General features: G+C 40.2%; 1 protein-coding gene across 2 annotated transcripts in view; it reads right to left on the bottom strand.

Moving 5' to 3' along the window:
* Nucleotides 1-2,133: 2,133 nt before the first annotated feature.
* The window catches only part of homer2 (homer scaffold protein 2), a 32,447-nt gene continuing 10,211 nt past the window's right edge, over nt 2,134-24,369 (bottom strand). For both annotated transcript variants that reach the window (XM_038701035.1, XM_038701034.1), the window contains exons 2-9: nt 22,099-22,255; nt 14,120-14,251; nt 13,756-13,848; nt 12,808-12,947; nt 8,687-8,843; nt 8,013-8,123; nt 5,733-5,813; nt 2,134-3,969 (exon numbers count right to left, since the gene is read on the bottom strand). In XM_038701035.1, coding sequence (XP_038556963.1) covers nt 3,781-3,969; nt 5,733-5,813; nt 8,013-8,123; nt 8,687-8,843; nt 12,808-12,947; nt 13,756-13,848; nt 14,120-14,251; nt 22,099-22,255 — 1,060 coding nt within the window. In that variant the 3' untranslated portion in view covers nt 2,134-3,780. The remainder of the gene's footprint in view (nt 3,970-5,732; nt 5,814-8,012; nt 8,124-8,686; nt 8,844-12,807; nt 12,948-13,755; nt 13,849-14,119; nt 14,252-22,098; nt 22,256-24,369) is intronic.

The raw sequence follows: 24,369 nt of genomic DNA on the forward strand, positions 1-24,369 counted from the left end.
TTTCTGTTGAGACATTCAGATGGTAGAGTCAGAATTTGGCGTAAACAGAATGAGAACATGGATCCATCATGCCTTGTTACCACTGTGCAGGCTGGTGGTGGTGGTGTAATGGTGTGGGGGATGTTTTCTTGACACACTTTAGGCCCCTTAGTGCCAATTGGGCATCGTTTAAATGCCACAGCCTACCTGCATTGTTTCTGACCATGTCCATCCCTTTATGGCCACCCATGTACCCATCCTCTGATGGCTACTTCCAGCAGGATAATGCACCATGTCACAAAGCTCAAATCATTTCAAATTGGTTTCTTGAACATGACAATGAGTTCACTGTACTAAAATGGCCCCCACAGTCACCAGATCTCAACCCAATAGAGCATCTTTGGGATGTGGTGGAACGGGAGCTTCGTGCCCTGGATGTGCATCCCACAAATCTCCATCAACTGCAAGATGCTATCCTATCAATATGGGCCAACATTTCTAAAGAATGCTTTCAGCACCTTGTTGAATCAATGCCACGTAGAATTAAGGCAGTTCTGAAGGCAAAAGGGGGTCAAACACAGTATTAGTATGGTGTTCCTAATAATCCTTTAGGTGAGTGTATTTGAGCATGATTGATAATTGATACAAGGTATCGGTAATTTAAATTATTGTTTCTTATTTTTCATTTAATTAATTCAGAATTTAATGTATAAAAAGTCAGAAAAGTGACACGCTACAGATCAAAGTAAGATTGTTCTTTTGTTTAGTCTAAACAAGAGTCAAACAAGACACTTGATCTAATAAAGGCATAGGATACTTGAGACTAAAAGTCTAATGTTACAGCCACTCTAGAAGCTCTGTGAGGCTGTGCTTAGACAAACACAAACAAAAACATGCTGGTATTTAGCAGGTACTATGTTTATGTAAGGTTTGCTTTAGGTAATGTTTTCTATCATAGTTTAGTTTAATTTGTACCACAAAGCACAGCTGAAGCTGATGGGTATGTTATTAGTTTTGCAGATATTTGGTCATATTTGATTCTGACCTGCTGCTGGCGCTAGAGGAAAAGTCAGGGGATCATTAAAGTATTAGGATTCCTCCTCTGGGGATCTCAGATGTCTGCACAAAATTTCATAGAAATTCTTGCAGTAGTTGGGATATTGAAGTCTGGACTTAAATGGTGGCACAACAGATGTAACCATCTCTAGAGAAGAACTAAAACTATACTACAAAGTCCTAAATGTGACAAGAGCCAGAGCTTAGGCCTACAGTAACATAATCACCCCCCCCCCCCATTATTTGTATTTTTTTAAACAATTTATAAACAAAACAATTAAGTTATTGAAAAAAGACGTGGATAATAATAAAGTTGATTTTCCATCAACAGTCTTAATTAGTGAATTTTCAGCACTAAATTGATGTTTATTCTGCATATTGATTGTACCTGTGCCAACCAGCTCATCTCTGATGGTGAAAAAGAACATCGACTTTCAGGGACATCAACATCCAGGAGTCTCACTGGCTGAGAAAGACAAGTGACTCTTGTGTAATTAAAAAATGAATGCACTGTCAATCACTGTTACACATTATTTACAAAAAAATGTAGTGAGTGGGATTAAGTTGCCTAGGCAACATGTCCTGAGATCCACCCCTGCAGTTATTTCCTCAGTACTTTGAGGACGTTGGACTTGTAAGTTTTTTTTCCCCATCCCTTCTACAGGCGGATTCCGTTTGCTTTATTTGTCCTGATCTCAGAGAAATTGATATGTGTCACTGTGATTAAATCCCACTTCTTTTTGCTTTGCTTATGTGCGTCTCTGTTAGGATTATAGCTATATTTAGTGCCATGTAAATCAACATCAGAGAAAAAGACGTGCGGTGGCGGAGCTTCTGTATTCAAGCCTCGATGGGATGCAGCTTTGGCGCTGTAGGTTCATTCCACCTCCTTCTCTGAGCTTCTCATCCAGGAAAAACGCCTCAAGACTCACAATGTCAGCATATTTGTAAGCTTTCACGGTAGTTACTTTTGTACACAGAACCAACAATACTGATATAAGTGTGCATTAGGTAAACATCCCCTCTCTCCTCTCCTCTCTGTGGAGCTCTTGCCAAAATGTGGCCTACTAGAAGTTAAAAGAAGACAATAACTCAGTGTTGTAATTAAACTAAATTTTAACAATTGTCAATTCTATTTAAACAGGAGTCACAAAAGTGCACAAGAGGCATTGGTTCAAAAGGAAGGATCATATGTTGTGTTATCCAGGTTTAGATGACTTATGAACAGAGAGAAGCAAAAGTCCCTTCATAGATATCCCAATTTTTTGACAAGATCAAAACAGTAATGAAAAAATATAGACTTCGTAACATCGGCCCTAAATATGCCACAACAACATGTGCCTTTTGATTTCAAATATACCACGTTTCAAGATGGACTTCCCAAAAGCAGCCGTGACACCATCCTGCAAACAAAACCTCTGAAACAATTTGGTATATTTTATACATTATTGTACATCTACTGTATAGAGACATCAGGTTAAGTTTGATTTACTTGGTATATTCTAGAAACACGAGTTGCGGAGAGGCACCAAAATAAATAAATATGTAAAACAAAAACGAAGAATCTGACAGGGTTGTAGTGAAAGGCCCATGCCATCTAAATGTTTTCAGTGAAGTACACTTTCACATTATTCACCCATCAAGCAGCACCAAGTCCCCTCACCCAAAAATAACCACCACCATAACAAAAACTAGTGTGTAGGGAGAACATCAACAGCCTTTGAGACATACGCCTTTGTTCTACAAATGGACAACACTACTTTAGCACACACAAAGTAATTTGAGCACGACACTACACTCATGGCAAAAAGGGGTTCCTATTGTTATTTTTGGATGTTTCAAACACCCAAAAGAGTGTTGATGAAGTCCTGCTGCAGTCTCTTCTCAGAGTAGTTTTTGTGCAAACACCTGTTTTGTTCTTTGACTTAGTCACCATATTAACATCCATTAACATCCTCGGGATGGGCTCCTGCGTTTTCTTGTCATCTTATTTTACTAGTGAGGATGTTTTTTTTCCCCATAAGGTTTTCTCACAAAAATCAAGTTATTATTATGGTGATGGTCATCACTTGGCCAGTTCTCCTTGCCAGGTGGATTTAGACTCACCTGGAGGCACTTTGTGTCACGGCCGTTTGTCATATATGTGCATATAATCTAATGAGTACAAACTGTCTTCTATAACACACCTGAGATAGATGAGAGGCAACAGCAAGGACAGTCTGTAGAAAGATTTCATCTCTAATTCTCTGAAGGGGCCACAAGGATTAACACCAATTATTACTTGAGTGATGCTGAACAGCATTGTCTTTGTGTGTGTTTCATTTCAGCCCTTTTAAGTCCCCCCTTCTACTCAAAGCTCAGACTGCCTGCAAAGAAGTACCGCAGCCTTCAGAAAAAAAGACAGATGGACAGAATCTAAGAACCCACCACCAGCTTTTTAAAGCCATTTCCCCCACAGAAACAGATAAGTAAGCTCAAAGTGTGACTCTTGATTTAGTTTCAGAATGCCAGCGCACAAAATGGAGCCATTTGGTGGAGCATGCTGGCCTTCCTCCTGCCAGTCTCTCTCTCCCTCTCCATAAACATCTCTTTCTCACATGGTAGTGTTTATTAGAAGCCAAAGCTGATTTTCTGAGTGGACATCACCTTGGGGGAGTAGGTGCCACATAGTTTCTGCCCTGAAGACATACTGTAGTGAATCCTTCGTACCTGACCTCTAACCCTTTCGACTCAGTGACACTTTTCTCAGTTATCAACACCTAGCTTGGAGAGCCCCTGCCTGAACTCATGCAACTCGTCTATCTTTCCATCCAGAATATCCATGAACTTCTTCAGCTCGCCCTTCATGTTGCCCTGCTTTTGTAGACTGTCGCTGATGTCCATCTGAAGACTTCCTATCCTCCCCTCCAGTTCGTTGTTCTTTGTCTCTGCAGCCTGTGGATGGATATCAGGGGGAAAAAAACAATAGTTTACAACAAATGGTGGATCCAGGGAAATCATAAATTTCATAAGAGGGATGTCAGAGTATTTGATGTACTGTAGCAGTACAGGTATGTTTCTATCTTTCTCTCACCAGAGATGCCAAATCAAAGACAGAGCTTCTCAAGCTACTGTCAAAAATGAGATAACAGTAGTTCAACTGGCTTTTTAGAATTTCACTTAAATAGATGCAGGTAAAATAAAAAGAAAAAAAGAATTAGTTTACACTGAGATCTGGGGATTTTTTTCTAAAATGCTGTAAGAATCCCCCCTCCCACACAATTTTCATCATCAGGACTGGAAAACATGTTTTAAATTCTCTCATCCACATTCTCCCACATTTTCATGTGAGGATGGGAGGGTGAAGCAGTCTTTCATACTAGCAGGTGACACACGAGTGACACATTAATGCCAAAGATACCATTGAAGGGAGGGGTTAAAAATAGGAGTGCTAAATGGGTGTTGCGCCTGACTGTATCCTCCAGCTGACTCCTGAAACCTGATCTTCACGTGGGGTGTTGTCTTTAAATAGAGGGGAGCCATGACCACAAACACAGAGGTAGAATAAGTGGGTTCCTTTTTCAAAACGTCACAGAAAAAAAACACATCAATACCAGGGGAAACTGCAGCAGTGCACTTTAAACAGTTTTACTTTACCCATCAACTGTTATCTGAATGGACAGTGGCTGAGTTTTCATTTTTGGTCACGTGAATAGACGGAAGTATTCGAAAAATCCCATTGTCTTTGCTTCTCCTCAGTTTGGATAGCTGGTTAGATAAACTCCTGCTTCAGCCAGTTTTGTTGTCACTGTCATTCATCCAGCTGCCTGTTGCAGAAACAAACTAGGCAGTTGAGCTCTGTGAAGCACAAGAACTTCAGGCATGCCACTGTTGGTTTTATTCTACTCTCTGTCCAGCTTGAAAGGCAGCACATGCATGACAGCTTGGATGATAAAATCTTGCTCTGAGTCAGACAGAACAGGGCGAGATGAGCGTCACTATCAATGCAACTCATGTCAGACTTGGCACTCACTGGGCGTACAGTCATTCACCAAGCCTGGCACTTCTGGTTTTACAGAGAGTTTTATATTACTCAATGAGGAATGAGCCTTGAAGAACAGGTGATCTTTGTTACAAGGCAGACGGAGGGTGACGGGCGTGAATCTGTATTGTTTTTGGCAACAGCAGATTCTCACCCAACTTAAACTCCCAGACAAAACCCACACACTAGCTGAAATGTTATAAGACTTGGTCATTAAAGCTCTTGGTAGAGCTCTCAAACAACTTCATCTGTTTTTGCAGTCAGCAAAACATATCATATCTGCAGTACTGGGAAACTAATAGACCATGACAGAGATGCAGTATCTCAGTTTAGCAGATGAGGAAGATGAAACCTTTTCAAAGACACAAGAATCCACTCACTGTTGTACTTGGAATGAACCTTTATTCATAGATACAGTAACCATAATGTGCGTTAGCGAGATACACGATAGGAATGTTGTGTCACCAGCCCTCAGGCAGAATGGTGAATAGGAACTCTCATTCTCTCCGTCTGAAAGCACTGCTTACGCCTCAGAGCCTGTGTGTTACCTTGCTGTGACAGTCATTGTGTCCCCACGTGGCTGTAAGCTCAAGGTCTACGCAGCTCTCTGCCATGCTTTTATACCCTATAAATCACACCTGAAAGAAATGTGGGGTTTGGAGGCCTTTGAACATACCTGCAGTTTTGCGGTGATGCTCTCTACCTCGGCCATGAGCTGAGGGATTATCTCTGCCTGCTTCCTCAGGTTCTCTAGCTCCTGGGAAAAATACATCCAGAAACCAGTTTATAGCCAACAAATCACATCATCATTCTATATTGTTTTCTTAAGAATCATTTAACAAAAGAAAACTGTTCAAAAAAACTTTTCAAAGGTAACAAAATTTACATGTTTTATCTCGTTTGTTTAATTCATACAAAAACCAATGTGTAAATACGCCACGGTGTGGTTTAATGAAGGGTTATGTGCCAGGCTATTTCTTGAGCAGGAGCACTGACTTCCTGGATTAAACAAACAAATTTAACAAAATAGATAAAGCATGATTAGTGAGCTTTAGAGGTAGCTTTTGTTAACTTTGGAAAGAGCCAGAATAGCTGTGTGTTAGCATGATTCTCTTTTTCTCAGTTTTTTTCCCTCAATTAAACATCTCTTCGCTCTCAAAACTGTAATCTCGCCGCTGCTTTAAACCAAACACACCACATGCAGTTTTATAGCAAACGTTAACCCTTCAAGCACTTCCAAGCAAATTAATAATTAGCCGAGTCTTTGTAGTCACCTGCAGCAGTTTTGTTCTGTTAGTTCACAGCTGGCCGGCATTGGGGTCAACACCACACTGAATTCTTAATAATTCATAGGCACGCTTTTAATTGGAGGAGTTGAGCGTGTGCATTTCTAGAAGGGGGTGAGTCACATTGCAGATGAGCCTCTCTGGGCTGTCTGCTGTATCAGTGCTATGCAAACAATGAGACTTCCTTCTGCAGGCGCTTCGGTCAGTGTTAGGAGCATTAAGGCTGATGCATAGGACTGTGGAAATGCTGAAGCCCCCAAAGGACATGATTCTTTGCTTATAATCTTTTCTTTAAATCATCTCCAGCTCTTTAAACTACCTACTTCCTGTTGTTGTGTAAGATATACCGCTCTCAAAGGAAAGATTTATATGCTCTATAAATACTCAGGGAGCCAGGTGCTAAACTAGAATATCCCAGACACTGAGTTTTCCTCAGGGAATTTGAAAGGGTCTTTACACAGCATGGCCATAAATGTTATTTTTTTGCAACTGTAATAAGCAAGGTTATATTCAAACTAAACGATTAGTTCATTCATTCATTAGATAATCGACAACCCACAACATATTTGAGGATCAAATAATCATTTAAAGTATGAAGTAGTATGAAATATTTGCTTATTCCTGCTTCTGAAATGTGTGGATGTACTGCTAATCTCTCTTTCAATATGACTTGAATTGAATAGCTTTAGGTTCTGATTTGTTGATCAGACTAAAAAGAAACTAGAAAATATCAAAAAAAGCTTGGCCAGATATCTTCTCCATACTTGAAAAGCCACTATGAACAGAAACAGAAATATATACCGATTTAGGTACTCCTTTCCTCTTATGGTTACTAAATAGTGTAGAAAAAGAAAGATTGCCAGAAGTCAGCCCTAATCATTTGTCTGCAGACAGAAACAGCATTTAACCAGTAATGAGCAAAAGGTCAAAAGACTGTGTGGCCAAGTATGGCTCTTTCTCATTAGAAATAACAGCACCATTAGGCTCCACTGAGCTGACTGTCAGCTAGTCTGGATTATGAATGACTGATGCAGTGGACAAAAGCCACTACCACTAATGATATTTATGCCAGAATTCCCTGCTGCTCTGACTATAAACTAAACCATTGGATGAATTTACATTCCCCCAGTCTATCTATTTTCACAGTGGAGTTCAATTGTACCAAAATGGGACGGAAATCAAGTAAATTACTGAAGAAAATAAGCAGCACAGAAAGTAAACTGAGTGAAAAAAATAACTGGGCAGCATAAAGATCTGAGTTCAGTTGGGTCGGTGAAATATCAAGATGAATCCATACAAAATCTAAGATCACACAACAAAACCTATCATTTCCTACTGAGGTATAATCACCTCCTGAGGGAGAGGAGTGGTACCGAGTAAGAACAAGAGGCGAAGAGCTGGTGTGTACAGTGAAGCGATGTGCTAAAATATTGGAGTGAGGAAGAGAAAGTAGATCTGTTCTTTCGGGAGAAGAAGGGGTGGGAGGGTTAGCCTGAAAACTGTCTTAGATGAAGAAATGATGAAGGGGATTGAATTGAGTCACAAACTTTCAAAGTAAAATACCTGCTTTGTTACAAAGGAAAACACATTGTTTTACCAACTCTTACAGACAACCCAGCTCTCACACACTGGCCCTGTTGTTTCAAGACAATGTCATGCAGACATTTCACCTGCTCTTTGTCACGTAGCTCAGTCTCCAGCTCATGCACTCGTACAGTCAGTTGGGCGTTTTTCTGCTTCTCCTGCTCAGCTTCATTACACTGAGCTTCCAGTTCTGCAATCTATGTATGGGAGGAAAAGGGGAAAAGTGATTTATGAAAAATGTTAAGTTTCTATTGTGAAAAGTGGTCAACAGAACATGTTCCCATGTTTTCTACCCATCATACATCTGCTAATGTGTATTTGTGAAATCCTAAATGTGCTGTATATTAAGTGGTGACAACTGACACTAGCAATTAGGAAAGAAAACTTGCAGCATGTTACAAAATGTATCATTGCAACACCAGCCCAGCTGCAGTAAGAGCCCACATTGATTATGAAACTAAAATGATTCTATTTATAGTGGACTTCCAGCTCTGACTCTGGTGCAGGGAACACAGAAGCTAATAAATGTACAGTACTGGATCAAAATTTGGCGAGGGATTCACACCACCCTCTGAAGAGATTTAAATAAATAGATGGACCAAAGTTGGACAGAGAATCTATTAATTTTGTGATAGTTTGTAGTTTTGTTCCTTGTATAGAACAGATAGCAATGTTTCTAACATGACACCTTTCAGCCAGCAGAATCGATGGCTTTGTGTACATTATTTAACTTCCCTGTAGGAGTGCATAACTGTATTACCTTTTCCCTGAGCGTGTCACTCTCTTCCTTGCAGGCACTAAGTTGTTTCTTCCAGCTCTCTACATTAGCTGAGGACTCCTGCAGTGCGTCCACCAGCCTGGCATTATTTTCTCTTAAAGTCTGCAGCTCTGTTTCCCACTTCTTGGCATTGGTGTTGCTGCCAGACAGGGGGGGGGGGAAGAGAGAGAGAGAGAGAGAGAGAGAGAGAGAGAGAGAGAGAGAGAGAGAGAGAGAGAGAGAGAGAGAGATATTAATGGAAGGACATTTTTGACAGGTTAGTGCTGAATTGCCTGGAGCTTTTGCCCACTGACATGACACATAATGCTACAAAATCCTTCCGGTCATTACTATTTCATTAGCTGTGATGTATATCACACTGTCAGGAGATATTTAAAACATAAAAATATGTTATTATAAATAAGTGGGAAAAGTCCCAAACGGACTAATGAGCTGTAGCCCTGACACCAACAGAAGGTTTGTCTTTTCATAGTGTGTGTTTTTCTGTCCTGTCAATGAGGTTGGAGAGTTGTGATGTATATTTAGTATGCATGGTCCCTTCCTTATGCATGGCTGGGTTTAAGTGTGCTGCTCTCTATCAAATGTGGGCAGACTTGCACCGCCGCATTCTGCAGTCCTCGGCTGTTTCACTGCTGTGACACAGTTTCACAATACAAAACTCCAATGCCTTGTGAAGGCATGAAAAGGGGTAACAACCAGCAGTTTAATGACACACAATGCTTAATGCATGGAAATTAAACAATTGTCTTTCCTTTAACAAAGCTTTAGCTTCAGGCCCATAGGTTCCTAATAATTTCCTAGGATGTTTCCTGGAAGGAACTTTCCAATTTGGACCAGTTATAACCAACCTGATGTGAATTAAAACAATTCAGTTAGTAGGCATAATTTTTAATCATGTGATTTTACAACATATGAAGAATATTAATTCTTGTACATTATATGAATATAATATCACTTCTGACGTCTCTGGTTCAGGAGTGGCTTGACACTAGGAATGCGACATTTGTAGCTTATTTCCTGGACACGTCTATGGGTGGTGGATCTTTATGCACTGACTCCAGCTTCAGTCCACTCCTTGTGAAGCTCCCCTAAGTTCTTGAATCAGCTTTTCTTGACAATCCTCTCAAGGCTGTGATCATCCCCGTTACTTGTGCACCTTTTAACCTTCCAGTCAACTTCCCATGAATATTCTTTGATCCAGCACTCTGAACAGTCAGCCCCGGCCAGGTCACTGCTGGCTGAACAGCCAGCAGTGACCTTCTGTGGCTTACCCTCCTTGTGGAGGGTGTCAACGAGTGTTTTCTGGACAACTGTCAAGTCAAAAGTCTTCCCCATGATTGTGGTTGTCTGTACTGAATCAGACAGAAATTAAAGGCTCTTCTCAGGTCGACATTTATGTATTATTCATTCATTTATTCTATATTGTGAGACATGTAAAACAAAAAAGGAATATTATTGAAATATTATTTTACTTTATGTCAATTCAATTTGAATGAAATTGCGGAGAAAAATAAAACTTTTTCACAGTATTCTAATTTTCTGAGATGCACCTTTATGTATATATCACTGGACCCATAATATAAAGCATTTCCCACACCACTCATACAGATGTTAATTTAATTCTTCTTTTTTGCATGTATAAAGTTGTAAATACTACAAGGGAATGTCGTTTGATTGGTCTCTGCTTTACCTCAGGGCCTGTTACCCCATCTGCATCAAATACGTCAAGTGACTTTTTTGTTGCTACCCAGTACTAATTATGGCTAACTTTACTCACTGTAGTTACTCTCATGACCTACAGCCATTTTAATCCCATCTAGGACCATAGTTGTTGTTTCACACAATTACCAATTTATACACTCAGCATCTGGATTATAAAGGCCAGATAATCAAATGGTGGAGGAGAGCAGCGTCACTCTTTAAATTAGATCAGATGATTTCTGAGCCCTTTGGAGATGTGAGATTATCCCAGCAGCAATAAAATGATAAGTGAGAACATTTGAGCAGTTTGGTGCAGAGACAATTAAAACACAAGAAAAGTGTGTAAGCGATCAGGAGCTGCTGTGTGTGGAGTAAAAATTATATAATGCCCCTTAAGGTGAGTTTTGCTGATGTGTGAGACCATTTGGATGATTCAGTAACACATCAAACTGTGCACATGCTTCAGTAAAATCCATGTGTCGGACCTTTAGATCGCCATCTTTTTATTTTATTCTAGAAAATACTTGAATGATTGTGATGGATAAAAGGTGAACAATAAGCATGTTTTTTGTGTAGTGTATTAGATTCTGACCAAGCATTATGATCGGGTAAGTGTCATATAGTGAGTGCTTAAAATCACAGTGGAGTATTGGTACATGTCTCCTTAAACAGCACTGCTTCGTTTAAAGGGGACCTATTATGCTTTTTCATATTTTCTGGCATTTCTATAATGTTACAATGTGAGATATTCATGTTAAACATGACCAAAGCTTCAAATAATGAGGTAAAAGTATTTAAAAGAAATCCCTGTCTATGAGCCAAAACTTCAGAAATCCCCCTGTTCTGAACTCTCTGTTTTAAACTGTTTTTTATATTAACAGCTTGGTATGATGTCATTCTGAGCCGGATTTCCAAATATGGTCATTTGCTCCAGGCAGAGAATGCTCGCCACGCCCACAAAGGAACATTCAGCCCCATCATATTTCTCTTGTTTTAGCTTCTTTGCATTGGCTTCCAGTAAAATCCAGAATAGAATTTGAAATCATTCTTCTTACCTATGTAATGTACTATGAGCTCTTTAAGAGCTCATAGTACATTACATAGTACTGGCTTAGATGAGTCCTGAACCATCCCTTAGTTATGCTGCTATAGGCCTAGACTGCCGGGGGATTTCCCATGATGCACTGGGCTCCTCTCTCCTCTACTTTCTCTCCCTCTGTATGCAACCTCATCCCATTATTGCATGTTACTAACACAACTTCTCCCCTTTCTGGTAGTCTTGTGCTTTCTCGTTTCTCTCTTCCTATCACTTCCTGCAGGTTTTCTGGCTCTGGAGCTGTGGAGTCTGGATCTGTGGCTGCGGGTCACCTGCTGCCCCCGTGTTCCTGTTCGACACCCTCTGCTACAACAACTATTGTTGCTAGTCCTATTATTATTATTGTTATTATAGTCATTAACATTATAACATTACGATTGTTATCATTAACACTACTATAAATATCTGTACCGTTTTTCGTTTAGTCTGTAGCAACATCACCTTTACTTTCTGTACCTCTGTGTGTGTATATTGTGTAGGCTGCCTCCCTCCCCTCTCTCTCCTTCCATCCCTCTCTTTTTCTCTCTGTTCCTCTCCTGCCCTCTCCCCCTCTCTCTCTCTCTCTTTCACCCCAACCGGTCGAGGCAGATGGCCGCCCACCCTGAGCCATGGTTCTGCTCGAGGTTTCTGCCTCTGTCGCCTAGTGCTTGCTCTTGGTGGGAACTGTTGGGCTTCTGCAAATAGCATCATATAGAGTATGGTCTAAACCTGCTCTCTTATGAAAAGCGCTGTGAGATAACTGTTGTTGTGATATGGCACTATATAAATAAAATTGAATTGAATCCTTGCGGCAACCTGGTAACCACATAAGACATTGGCCAATCAGAAGACAGTGGGCTTTGAGAGGGGGGGTCTCAAAGAGACAGGAGCATCTACAGCTTGTTTCAGACAGATGCTGAAATGAGGACCTGCATAAAGTGCCAGTACAAGATGGAAAATTCTTTTTTTGAACTTTGAATCATGCAAAACTACCACACTTAAACACTTGCATAATTTCACGGTTTCCTTCTTGGCAGAGAAATAAAGTAGATTTATCAAAAAGATATACTGTACATACTCCCTTCTGTGTTTTGGTTCATGTAAACTTTTGTATTCAATTGAATTTAGATAATTATTAATTACATTATTCTCATTGTTGTGATGCAGTGTAGGCATGAGGATGAAGGCATACGATGAGGAGACGCTGCTATGTTATTGATAAAATATAAAAAAGGTGAATTTATCATGGGGAAACACATTCAAAGCAAATTCGATTCATATCACTTTAAAGAGGTTCTTCTCATGTTTCCATGATATGAAACCTTACCTCTGTTCTACTGCACTCTTCAGACGTTCGTTTTCGCTCTTCAGCACAGCAGCCTCCGGACCAACATGAGAGATTTTCTCATCATCTGTCCCATTAATGCTGGATGCCTGGTTGGATGAGGGCGTCTCACGTCCAGACTCCTGGCAGGGGACAGAGGGAGACCAGTTATGTTTCGGGGCAGGTTTGGATTCGGTCAAAGCTTACCTGCAGCTCTCTAAAAGGTCTCATGGGTTAAAATCTGTCTCTTAAATCCTGCTCTGACTGTGAAGAAATGGCCCTGGGTTTCTTTCAACGAAACACCATCAACAACCAGGACACGTCAGCTATGACAGCGGAGGGGTGAAGAAAAACTGTTGCCAGTATTTATCATGTCATATGGCCCAGCAGCTTTCTGTGTCTCAGAATTGAGTCTGTTTCCTGCCATCTGCAGTCAGTGCAGGCAGAGTGCAGGCAGAGTGCAGGCCTGGCAGGCGGTGACCTTGCGTAACTGCTGGATCTACCTCGAAATCAATGCTGTTCACTTACTGACAGACATTTACTTACTGACATTTAAGATCAATTGTGTAGAACTTAGCAATGTTTATGGTTTTATTACTCTTACTTGCTTCCTTATCTTCTTAATTGCTGTGGTGCCTGCCAAGTAACAAGAAGCTTAGAATGACCTTCAACCTCTCAATCATGGTGACACGACTATTACATGAATGAGTTGTTTGTTTGTTTACATTTGAAATTCAACACGAGCTTCATACAGTAGACCTGTGTTCATTTAATTATTTTAACTTAACTATTTGAATACTTGATTATGTCAGAAGCTATTTCTAAAACACAGCATCTGTACTTGGTGTTTTTGAAGGTGCTGCCAGTTTTCTCACTGTAGAGAGGCCGTCAGTGACTGTAGAGAAGACAATTGGACAGCAGGTGTGTTACACTGAATCAGAATTGCAGTACCTGGGAGTGATTACTCAGCGTCTCCACCTTCTCTTGAGATTTGTCCCTTGCTAGCTTGGCAGCTTCTTTTACCTCCTCAAACTTCTCAGCAAACTGAAAATGAGATCAACATGAAAAGGCAGGGTGATTAGTGACAATACTTTTGTTTCAAAGTTTTGGGAGATCATGAAATCCATTATCTAGTGATAGTGAGGATTTTAGAATCAGATATACCCTTAATTGCTTTGTTTCCCCATCTGATGTTCAGTTAATATCTTTGCACTGTCCCACTCGAGTTTTAGGACAAATACATAAATCAATTGACTCTAAACTGTAGGGATGCTTTTGTGACTTCATGTGATGCTGCCGAAATGTTTCCTCTCACCTTGGCCAGTTGCTGTTCCGAGGCGAAGCCCAGTCCAAACACAGTGTTGGCCCTGCTGTCCGCCCACTGGCCAAATTTCTGCGATGTCTTGGTGAACGTCATGTTGGGTGTGATGGTACTGTTGATGATCACCTGTTAGGACAAAAATTACTTATCATTAGTTTCCTGGCCCGACTGGACATCATACTGGTAATAAATACAGATGTAGAGACATCCAGCATAATTCTCTGATCCATCTGACCGGCACACTCCCTCAGAAAGATGCCTGCTGCTAGGTTTTGAAAATTGTGTGTCTCTTTCAGCCAAGACGTATTGGAGAAGGAGCTCCAGCAGCTGCATTCACATGATGAATAGTCCTATTGATTTAGCAAAGGACAATCCTCTATTAGAGCTCCATTCACAGCAGAGTAAGTCTGTAATACCCTGCACATGTCTTTCACCATGCCCAGACTGACAAGTTTTATTAGAAGTGGAATATTTATTATTTTGTCTTAGGATGATCCATTTAATAAAAACAATATTTATTTTCATTTTACTAATTTTATTTAATTAAAAGCAAAGAAATTAAATATAAAGTCATGATGCAGGATGGCAATTGGTCAGTCACATAATGACAACTTTTGCTTTGAGAGTCTTATTGTCTCACAGTGTAATGTGATTAAAATAGTCAATTTTCAACCCACAACCATTGGCACACAGTTTACTATATTATATTGTAATATGTGTAATAATATAACTTAATTCTTTGGGAAACTATTAACACATGATGTGAGGGTGTCCCTCTGTTCAAGCATTTCGGGGTTGAGTATCCAAAGTTTTGCCTGAAATGACAGGTAAGGCCATACCACACAGACTTTGCTATGACTTAATGATGACTGAGATTAAAAAGAAAGACAACACATATTGTTAATTGTGGTCTTATAATAGCCAAAAACTTTTAGTCCAAAGACGGCTGCTGTCTCACAATCACAGAAAATGGCTGAAATTTTCATAGCATTGTATTACTTGAGCTGTCTGCTGCCCGAATTAATAATGCAAAAACCTCCACTCAAGTTTAATCTTCATGGGACATGAACAGAGAAATGTCACACATTAAACCTCACTCAATTTATTATGGTCAAGCAGTTGTTGTTTAGAGGGCAGCCTCCATGGGCTGGGAGGAAGTGGGTGGGGCAGGTTAAACTTCAAGGTTATTATTAGTACCGGACATTTTGTTTCACAATTTGAAATGAAGATTTGACAAACAGAGACACACTATGCAGTGGTGACTGCTGAGCCACTTACCCATTAGTAGTGAAATTACAATTGCGGTATTTGCTACATTACACATTCACCTGTTGTAGCTATGCAGTAAATCAGCTGCCAGAAACATATGCTGCAGTCTAAAATTGTAACTAGTGCACAAGGCAGTGACAGTAGAAACCAACTTAAAATAGTATTTCAGCCTGACCAGACTGTGCTGATCTGTGTGAATTTGCTGCTGATAAAGACATGTCAAATCTTATATGATGAACAGCTAGATGTGCATGTAAATACAAGCAGCAGCGAGCCTCGATAGCTCAGTAGAGTGTGCGCCATGTATCAAGGCAGAGTCCTTATCACAGCGGCCTGGGTTCAAGTCAAGCCCGGGCCCTTTGCTGCATGGCATCCCCTCTCTCCCCCCTGCCTATCCTGTCTCTCTCTACTGTCAACTAAAGCAGATATGTAAAAAAAAAAATTTTTTTAAAGAAACAACACAAGCAGTTTTAATATACTACTGTGGATACACAAACCCAGTCTCACTATCAAAATAGAAGAGAACTCAAAAATAGCACACGCAAATTACCCCAACAATTAAGAAACAATAGAAGACAGTTTAATCACAGTGCAGCCCTTGTTTCATAGCAACATGGCACCGAACACAGGATTCGAGAATTCAAATTGCTGACAGACTTGTGTCCTTTTCTACGCCCCCACTGTCTCCATCTTCATCTCCATTTTTTCAGTGGCTGAGGTGTTAAAACACTTCACACTGCATCACTACTGGACATAGAGACCCAAAAAGCTGGGCTGAGCTAACACAAGTACATTAGCACGCAATCAATACCCTCCCATTCAAAACAATGCTAATGGTTCCTTAAGTAAGAGATCACTGCGCATACACAAAAAATATCTTTATATACAATGATACATATCATTGTCACATATTGGAAAGATTACAGTTGCAACCTCTGATTCAGGCTGCATTCCCGCTGCCGCATCAAGGGATTATAAAGAACGTGGCAATTTACAGAGGTGCCAGTAATTTAAAATAAGGCTTCATCAAAACAAATGTTACCTAATTTCGTCAGAAGAGGAACTCGGGCAAAACCTGAACAACACTTAAAAGTCTCATCTCAAGCAGCTGAGTGAATATTTAACAGAGCTCACCGCGTTGGCTCAAAGAGAAGTGTTAAGATAAGATGAAAGTTTAATGATCATTGTGGAGAAACTGGGCCGTTGCTGCAGGAAGAAGCAAAGAAAGAATTAGGTGAACAAATGGTAAACATACATACAGCACTAGAACATAACGCCAAGAAGACATTTATTCATTAAAATGCACAGTTTCCTTTTGAAAAACTGACACAGATTGTCATTGTTGTAAGCCGATTAGAGTCCACATTTCTTGTCATTTGCATCCCATTTGTTTGCTAAAACTCTGTCATGTTCAGAACTCCTGAAATGTAATGTATTGATGGTTGAACACCTACAGAAACATAAGTAGAAACATGAGTATCAACAGATAAAAAAAAAGGGTATAGATCATGGGATGTGGGATCCCGACTAATGCTCTGTTAGTTAACACACAGAACTACCTGGTTGTCCCTGTGCCCTGTGACTGTGCTGGATTGTATGAGTGTCCGCCTCAGTGAGCAGGCGAGTGAGAGTGGAGGGTGTGACAGAGTGACGCTGGCAGCTGTGCCGATGGTGAGCCGGGCTGCGGATCAAGTGGCACATGAGGCGCAGACCGAAGCTCATCGGGCCAATAGCCTAGGGGTCAGTTAGAAACTCGGAGACTGCCAGGAGGTTATAGGAGAAATCCTCCATGGTTGATTATGTGTCTGCAGAGGGCAAAGAATCTGCAGAGTCAGTAAGTAAGATAGGAGATAGGAGAACATGGGAAAGAAGTAAATGGGAGGGGAAGATATAACTTGTCAAGCACCAAATGCCAGAAGACTTTGTCATAGCTGAAGAAAAGGACACCCACTACACAGAGTGATAGTTTTTTAAAAATGCTAAAAATGTTATGTCTTGTCTTTCTAGAGAGCCAAAACTCTAGGCTAAAAAAAACTGAAAAATTCTACTTGAATATTTTGTTGATTTTAGGAAGGTAATTTTATATATAATTTTATACTTGATCATAACATATGATTACCTCACTATTTTACTGTGGCCAACAGATTTCAGTTAATTCCAGCTGAATGTATGGCACCAAACCTGTTTTTTGAAGGATACATATAAAACTAATGGCAACAAATGGGCAGCGAGGATGATGAACAGGAGGAACTGGCAGCAGTATTGTAACAAACACAGCCAAGCCAAGGCGAGATGATGGTCGCTGTGTGATGTAAATGTTAAATATTTTTTATTATATTCCCTGGTGGCAAAGGCGCAAGTCTGGTTTTGGAAGGGAGGGTGGGTTTTCATCCATTAAGAAGTTGGAGTCAGGGGTGCACCACCACCACATCTTAAAGAGCAGGCTGTTTCTGTGTTTCCACATAAACCTAGATCTACCAACTTGAGCTGACCCTCATGCTTTCCATAATCATAGTGGCAGCCTAATATAGATTATATGTTCATTTTTGTATTAACCAAGACTCTGATCTTCTCCAGAATATGAATGTATTGTAGAAGATATCTTGACATAAAATTGGATCAGTCGGCTTCTTTGACATGCAGGGCTCCAGGAACAGTTGTTGAAATTTGGAGTGTGTGCATATTGGCTCTTCTGCAATCTATGGCTAGCCCTAACATCCTTCCATGCATAGATACACAGAGATGTATCTTTTCAGAACTACAATTTAAGCTTGAGACTAGACTAAACAAATGGGCAATTTCAGTCTCAATAGAAAGTATTAGAGCATACAGGAAATCCAGCTTCTCAGACTGGAAGTATAATTCTGCCTTAAGTCTTGACAGTCGGCTGACACACAGCACCCTTTTTATTGGTAGAATATGTATAATACTTCAGATGAAAATCATGTTTTTTTTTTTATATTTGTTGTCCCAGTTTGTTTTTCTGACAAAAGTCAGAAAGTCAGTGATATGCAATGCTGTTTACATGCACACTGGCATGTACCAGCTTTGGTGTGAGGACCATAATCCTAATGGATGATTGTTTTGGGACTTGTATCAACCCAGTGCATTCTCTCATCATGACGGCTGTGTATACAGTAAAGAGTACCCAATCTAGCTTGATTTAGTGATTTACCTAAATGCCAACTTCAAAGTGTGGAGGCAAATTCTGGACTCTGAAGCAAGGGGCAGACATGCCCCCTCAATTCCCAGTGGAGCTAAGGTTTTTTCTTTTTCTTGGTGGAGACAAAACTTTATGACACACATTTAGAGAATCTACATGGTATACTTGGGGTGCAACAATTTTATAGGGGAGCAAGGAGATGATAACGCAGGGAACTTGGCTGTAGGCTAAAATAGTGGAATATACTGTACACTAAACTAGTAAAAAACTGAACATCTGGAAAACCTACCAACACATTTAACAAATTCACTTAGTGGAATTTGAATTCTTATTCTTGGCAGAAACCTGTTAGCTCGGGAAGTTCTCACTCTTGGAATAATTCATAAAGTGCAGCAGGAAAACTCTTCACTGTGTTGTCATGGTGCTCGGTACATCACTGCATGATAAGCACATTTCAGGATGAGCAAGAGTCAAAAGTGGTGATATGCTCCTCTACTTGCCATATCATCATCAGCGAGTTGCAAGGCCCTCAGGAATAGACAAATGTAAGCTGACGGTCTGTCACAGTTAGGGTGTACAGCAGCACAGTCTATTGTTCTCGACAGACCGGGGTCCCTCGCAGCTAGCACACAAACTACAAAATATATTTAACATTTATTTGATATGACTCAACATTTCCTCACTCTCGGTTACTTTGCTCATACCGACATCACTTAGACTTACTTAAATTAACTGGAAATGGATAAAATTTAAATCAGCAGGAGTCATCTCTTTTCAAATTTAGCTAACATCTTAAGTTTTAATCCTCCTAACTCACATATAGCTGCTGCCTGCAGACATTTTATGACACATACAGCTCTGTTACAGGAGAGTGCAGAGACAGGAGGACAGGGAGGATGACAGGAGTGGGAGCGCAAAGAGTGGACCGCTGGCCTTGAGGTTATATATGACATACAAAAATATCGATGCATCTAGACAGAAATAAAGTAGATTTATCATCTCTTTCTCACTAAGAAAACAGATTCTTAGTGAGGGACTTAAAAGATGGAACAAGTGGTATTGTCAGTGCTGTAGCTCCATAAGTGCTGCTTGATGACATAACAGATTAGAGTCTTGCCTCTCTGGTTTCTAACTGTGGGAGAGAGCTATTTTGAAGCCAACAGAGCTTGACTCAACAATGCTATGCACGAATGGGGAAATAATACATTTTAATTTACTTTTAAAAAGGTATTTTTTACTCTAAATTTTAGTGAAAAGCTCTGACTTGCACAGGAAAATGTTTTCCTAATCTAAAAGTCACAACAGAAGACCATACAGTCACAGGGGCTCACTTATTCAAAACTTTCTTTCTTCTTAGAAATGGAAGAAAATGCTTGGGTTGCAAATACTCTGCAATCAGATATATCTATGTTGAGTTCCTGTGAGACCCACCCTTCAGCTGTCGGGTTGGTAATCCTAAAACTGAACTCAACAGGACCTTCACCCAAACAGAGAAAGTGCATGGTAAAATCATCAACACATCCCAACAACTGTCAACACACTCAGTCTCTGAAGTAGCTCTGCAGGTAATCTGTGTGATTTAAGATTGTGCCAAAGGTGATTGCCTGGCAGTGTCAGCAGAGGGATACCGCTATCATAACCCTCCTCCAGTTTTCACACAGAGAGTAGACTCTGATTGCCATGGAAACACAATCTACTCTTTCAGTTAGTGGAGAAGAACGTGTGAATATGGGATACAGGCACACTCATATGGTGTCTCTTGTCACATGCATCTTTTAAATCTTCACATCATGCTCTTGTGATGACAAATTGAAAATCATTTTGAAAAATGAGTGTGCTGTTTTTACTTGTAAGCCACCGTGAATGTTCACGCGCACACAAACATAAAATCAGGTCAAAAATCGATGCGGAGGGATATAACTGAAAAGAAGAAGACCTGATCCAGTGGTACCATTATTTAAAATCTCTATTGTTCTGGCTGTTTGTTGGTGACAGTAAATTATAGATAATTTTGTTTAATTGTGACTCAACAGGTATGCAGCTCTTGGCTGCTCTTGTTAATTTGTTAGGGTGGATGTTCAGACTTGTTCAGACTTTGGTTTCAAAGTACATGTTATTGTTCTTCCCTGTGCTGAACTATTAACACATATTGGTAAGCCTTTCATGAACTCATATGTATCTTAATAAAGGTGATTTAGCTGGCAGCAAGCTAAATCACATTTATTGTGTTGCTTTGTGGGCTTAGACAGAAATAAGTGTAGTTGTGTACAAATTCTGTCTTTAGAAATTGTATATTATGTTCTTGTATGTCTAATTTTATGTGTTGTGCTTCTTAATGCATATAGCAATGTATATAGAATTCTCGTTTTTAAGCTTGTGCTGCTGTGACACAAATATTTATCTTATATTATAAATATTACTATTAAGGTTGAGTGATAATTATTATCATTTAGTGACTTTTAGCCAAATTAATGCTGAAAAAATTAGTTGTTTAATCAATTAGTCAAATCAAAAAAGTTAATAGTTTTGATATATCAAGCATAGCGTAGTTCAGGCAGGCAACAAAGTCAAGCTCAGCTCACAATCCCAGCACATCAGCTGATAGCAGCCATCTTAAAGCCAGCCACATCAGCTGACAGCTCAGCTGATTCCTCTCTTAGCATTCATTGGCAAATTCCAGACAAGGCACTTTATTTAAGCTGCTACAGCCCACCTGCCTGCTGTTGCCTCTGCCTCTACAAGCAGCTCATAACCCGCCACCACCCCATCTCCGCCTTTCAGGCCATATGGATTAATCATGTAATTCGGTATCAATGCCTGCTCTGTTCTGTACCAGGGGAGTCTTTTTCTGCTGCTCTCTGCGTCAGGCTTTCCATGTATGCACATGGATTGGCAGGGGTCCCAGAACCGAGCCACACCGCCAAACATAACTACAGTGGCGCAAATATCGGTTTCTTTGATGAAAGTTGTCCTGACTAAACTACTGATCTTGTTTGTCATTTATCAAGAAAAATATGCTGAGTCTACACAAGTTTCAGTTCTTAAACTGTGGAAATGTTCTACTCTCTTTATATATTTGTATATGGATTATGTTTGGATTTTGAACTGTTAGACAAAATAATCAATTTGAAAACATCACCTTGCAGTCTGAGAAATTGTGATGGCCATTTTTCTCAATATTCTGGCCTTTTCAAAACTAACAAAATGTGTTGCTGAGTTGTTGTTTTACACATATGTATATGTGTCTTTTATATATGGAGTTTGGTTTCATGTAAGGGAAAACAGGCAGCGATAAATTACTTTCCTCACAACACAAGCAGCAGGGCACAAAAATATCACATTGTTCCAATCTTAGGTTGATGCTGACCAATGGGAGCTGCACATGTAACATTAATACACTTCATAATTCCTTTTGTTCAGTTGTGGCTTTGAGTGCTCTTTCCTCAGCCTCAAGTGTCTGTCCTGAGAGAAGTTAAATGTTTTCCCATCATCTCTTTCTGATATGGTTACACACAGACACACAGTATGCACGCATTCATACCTTGGATCCATCCACGCTGATGATGCGGTAGCTGTTACGTGTGCTGTCATAAAAATAGGAGACAGTGACGGCCATCTTGCTGGCAGGAACCCAGTTCTTCTTAGTGGTTGGGTCGATTTGGAAGACATGGGCCCTAGTGGTGTAGATCGGCTGCTCCCTGGAAAGCAAAGGAAAGAGGAGAGGGACAATATGAGAGAAGGATCACTTAAGAACTGAGTTCTTAATATTACATTATGCCTGCAGAGATACTGTGCAGTGTCTCCAGAGATGCCGAGTCCTTAGAGAGTCAGCACGGACGGGCTGGTGATAATGTAACACAAACCCTAAAGCCTTATAGCAACCCAAAGCCATTAGCACATCAACACCCCCTCCCCTCCCATAGGTGACGCTAACACATATCTAGGTGTTTGTGCGAGACTGTGCACAAGTGTGTACATGCACTTTGCCCTGTGCACCAAATACATTCGAGATGTCTGTAAAGGTTCTCAGTCATCCAGGTCATAGTTATCTAAAGAAGGTTAAGTCAAGGGCAACTGGACTTGGTTGAAGTACAAGAAGATGTTTCGTCCTCATCCAAGAGACTTCTTCAGTTCTGAGAAGACTAGTAGGGAAACTCCAGGATGCACATTTTAGAAAGAGAGGATGGATGGTTTGAAAGAGGGGTCAAGGAAGCCATTTACACCCGGGTTGAGAAGCAGTCGCTGAACAGAGAAAGGGGTCTACGCCACCACTTATCCCCCACCTACAATGCTGTCCTTTCATCACTTCCCAGGAAACTTAAATGTTACGTCTTGGCCTTAGGCAAAGATGGTCGTTCAGACTTGGCCACGGGTGGTTCTAACGACCATAACAACTGTTGCCACCCCTGCTGCCAGGAGCACTAATGAACCAGCGGTATCGATGACAAATGACCCCACAGAGGTTAAATAGCTGAGTTTCCCTACTAGTCATTTCAGAACTGAAGAACTCTCTTGGATGAGGGACAAAACGTCTTCTAGTATCTTCAACCAAGTCCAGTTGCCCTTGACTTAACCTTCTTTGGATACATTCAAGACAATTATCTACCTGTAGTCAAGACTTGCTGTCGTCTTGCAAAAAGAAAAACACCAACTTCAAAATTTCCAATATTAAAAAAACAAGAGGTTGATATCATACTAAATAATCTCATTATTTTGATAGAAGAAAACAAACTAATTTCAGCAGTGCTCTATTTGTTTTTTTTCTTTGGCTGGTACTGACTGTCACAAAAAACTGAGGCGACTTCAGAGGAGGAGCATTTCACATGGCATACCAGCAGCTGTAAGTTCTTCCAACACCAACACAGTAATGAGTGGTGTGAGTACTATGAGGATTAAAAGGCATCAAAAAGCTATTAAAGTCAATGGTAAAATAATGTTTTCAATTAAAACTCTGACATTAATCCTGTAATAACACCAATGGTGCACCACCTTTATAGAGCAAACTATAACTGTATTGGGAAACATTGTTAACATCACTTCCATCTATTTTGACAACTGAGCTTCTGAATCATCTCAGTGACCCATTATAGCCAGCATTCACATAACTCAAGTTGAGTTTCTGTCCTTCCTAGTGGTGTGTTTGATCATTTTATCTAATCCGAATCCATAATCAAATCTTACTGAATCCAAATCCGTCTGAGTCCCTTATACAATCTGTTTAGGTTTAACTTACAAAGTAAAGTTTTTTTTACAAACTTGGAGCCAAATCTGAAATGGAATTAGCTATCAAAACATAACAATGACTGCAATGGGGAAAAGTTCAAAATCATGTCATCTATCTTTGAGAGGCTGAAGTAATCTGCCTCCAAGCAATGAGCAGCTAGCTGCCCATGTGATTCAGAAGAGCATCAACATGGGGATGAAGGAGCAGAATCAGACCGCCTGTTAAACTTGAATGACTGCAGACTGAAAAAACACAGAGAAAATGCTCCTCCTCTATATGACATAAACAAACACACAGACGCATCTCTCTCTCTCTAGACACTGATTTTCCTCTCTCTGTGTCACTTGTGTACACACACACACACACATACACACACGCACACACACACCCTGACTCGAATGTTGAGAGTTGAGTGCTGTTGAGAAATAGGTTTTAAAAAATCCTCTTCCCCTCTTTCTATGTTTTCTGTTTACAGCATCAAAGTGAACAGTGCACTATAGACTTATAGTACTTTAACTGGTCCAATATAGTTAATACAGGTGTTTAATCAAATGTTGAAAAAGTCTACAAACTTGGTCTTTTTCCAGC

The sequence above is a fragment of the Micropterus salmoides genome, unplaced genomic scaffold (assembly GCF_014851395.1).
Source record: "Micropterus salmoides isolate LMB-PRFRI ecotype aquatic unplaced genomic scaffold, ASM1485139v1 Ms_hic_scaffold_6, whole genome shotgun sequence".
In the NCBI taxonomy this organism is placed as follows: domain Eukaryota; kingdom Metazoa; phylum Chordata; class Actinopteri; order Centrarchiformes; family Centrarchidae; genus Micropterus; species Micropterus salmoides.